This window comes from Wasmannia auropunctata, unplaced genomic scaffold (genome assembly GCF_000956235.1).
Source record: "Wasmannia auropunctata unplaced genomic scaffold, wasmannia.A_1.0 LD316416.1, whole genome shotgun sequence".
NCBI classification, from domain to species: Eukaryota; Metazoa; Arthropoda; class Insecta; order Hymenoptera; family Formicidae; genus Wasmannia; species Wasmannia auropunctata.
Window position 1 is genome coordinate 12825 of NW_012046474.1, and position 1188 is coordinate 14012.

General features: G+C 31.9%; 1 protein-coding gene across 1 annotated transcript; it reads left to right on the plus strand.

Moving 5' to 3' along the window:
* Positions 1-778: 778 nt before the first annotated feature.
* On the plus strand, positions 779-1182 carry LOC105460748 (multidrug resistance-associated protein 4-like; the record flags this gene model as incomplete). Its single annotated transcript, XM_011707247.1, has 2 exons — positions 779-998; positions 1177-1182. Coding segments are annotated over exons 1-2 (199 nt in total), but the record flags the coding sequence as incomplete, so codon positions are not given.
* Positions 1183-1188: the final 6 nt, after the last annotated feature.

Sequence of the window (1188 nt, forward strand, 5' to 3'; positions counted from 1 at the left end):
TCTAGTCTAAAAATGGACATATTTCAATTAATTTTTTTTTCAATCGATAGAGAATCGACTAAGGACCAAGCCTATAATGTTTAAAAGTCGATAGACTTAAGGAGCTCCAAGATATACGGGTTTAAAGAACAAGGAAAGTTCAAAAACGTGAAAAAATCTCGATATAAAACTTTTAAAAATTATACTCTTATGTTTATAAACCGATTTAAAAAATCCTTAAAATTTTGAAAGGGCATACTTGAAATAGTAACAAAAAAAATTTGGCGATATTTTAATTTTTTTACAAAACTGCAAACAGTCTCGGACTTTACGCTCACTTCAACTCTATACACTGCTCGATTGTTGAGCAACAATTGCCGCGTGTCAGCACGTCTTCCTACTGAGAAGAAACCTTTTTTACGTCAATATCCCAAACCTCTCACCTTCCAATTTTAGAAATGCCAAACCGAGAAAGTTTTGCTGGGATCCTGGGGACCCCAGTGTGTATCTAGAGATAAAAATATTATGAGAATTACTTCCACTGAAGGTTACGATATTTTTTAATCGGAAGCAGGAATATTTCCGTCGAGTCGATATTATCGAATGGCATTTAAATCCATATTATTTAAAGAAATGCTTGATGATTATAAATTTATCCGCATATTTATATTATCGAACTATAAAATATCAAAAATATAAATCATTTCACATCGCGATTCCAATCTTTAAAATTTAATTTCAGGATTTTTATTGATTCATGCTTAGATTGAGCGATTTTCGTGTTCCAGGGAGAATTTTAAACAGATTTTCAAAGGACGTAGGCACTATGGATGAATTACTACCCAAAACAATGTTAGACGCGGTCGGGATATTTTTTAGAGTTTGCGGAGTAATGATCCTGGAGGTGATAATTAATCAATGGATACTGATACCGATAGTAATTTTGATCGTTTTAATTTTCTTCGCGACAAAATACTTTGTAAAAGTTGTTCGGGATATCAAACGTCTCGAAGGTGTAAGTAAGTATTGAAATGAGTAATTCTTCATCAGAAAAAACGTCTCAAATATTTATTTAACTTCTAGATTTCTAAATTATTTAACTGTCGCCATCGAATTCAGACTATTAAATTCTTACTTCTTCGAAGATGTAGAATCTGAAAATTTCTGATGCTTTCGAATTTATGTTTGCGTTTTCAGTGAAAAGTCCAT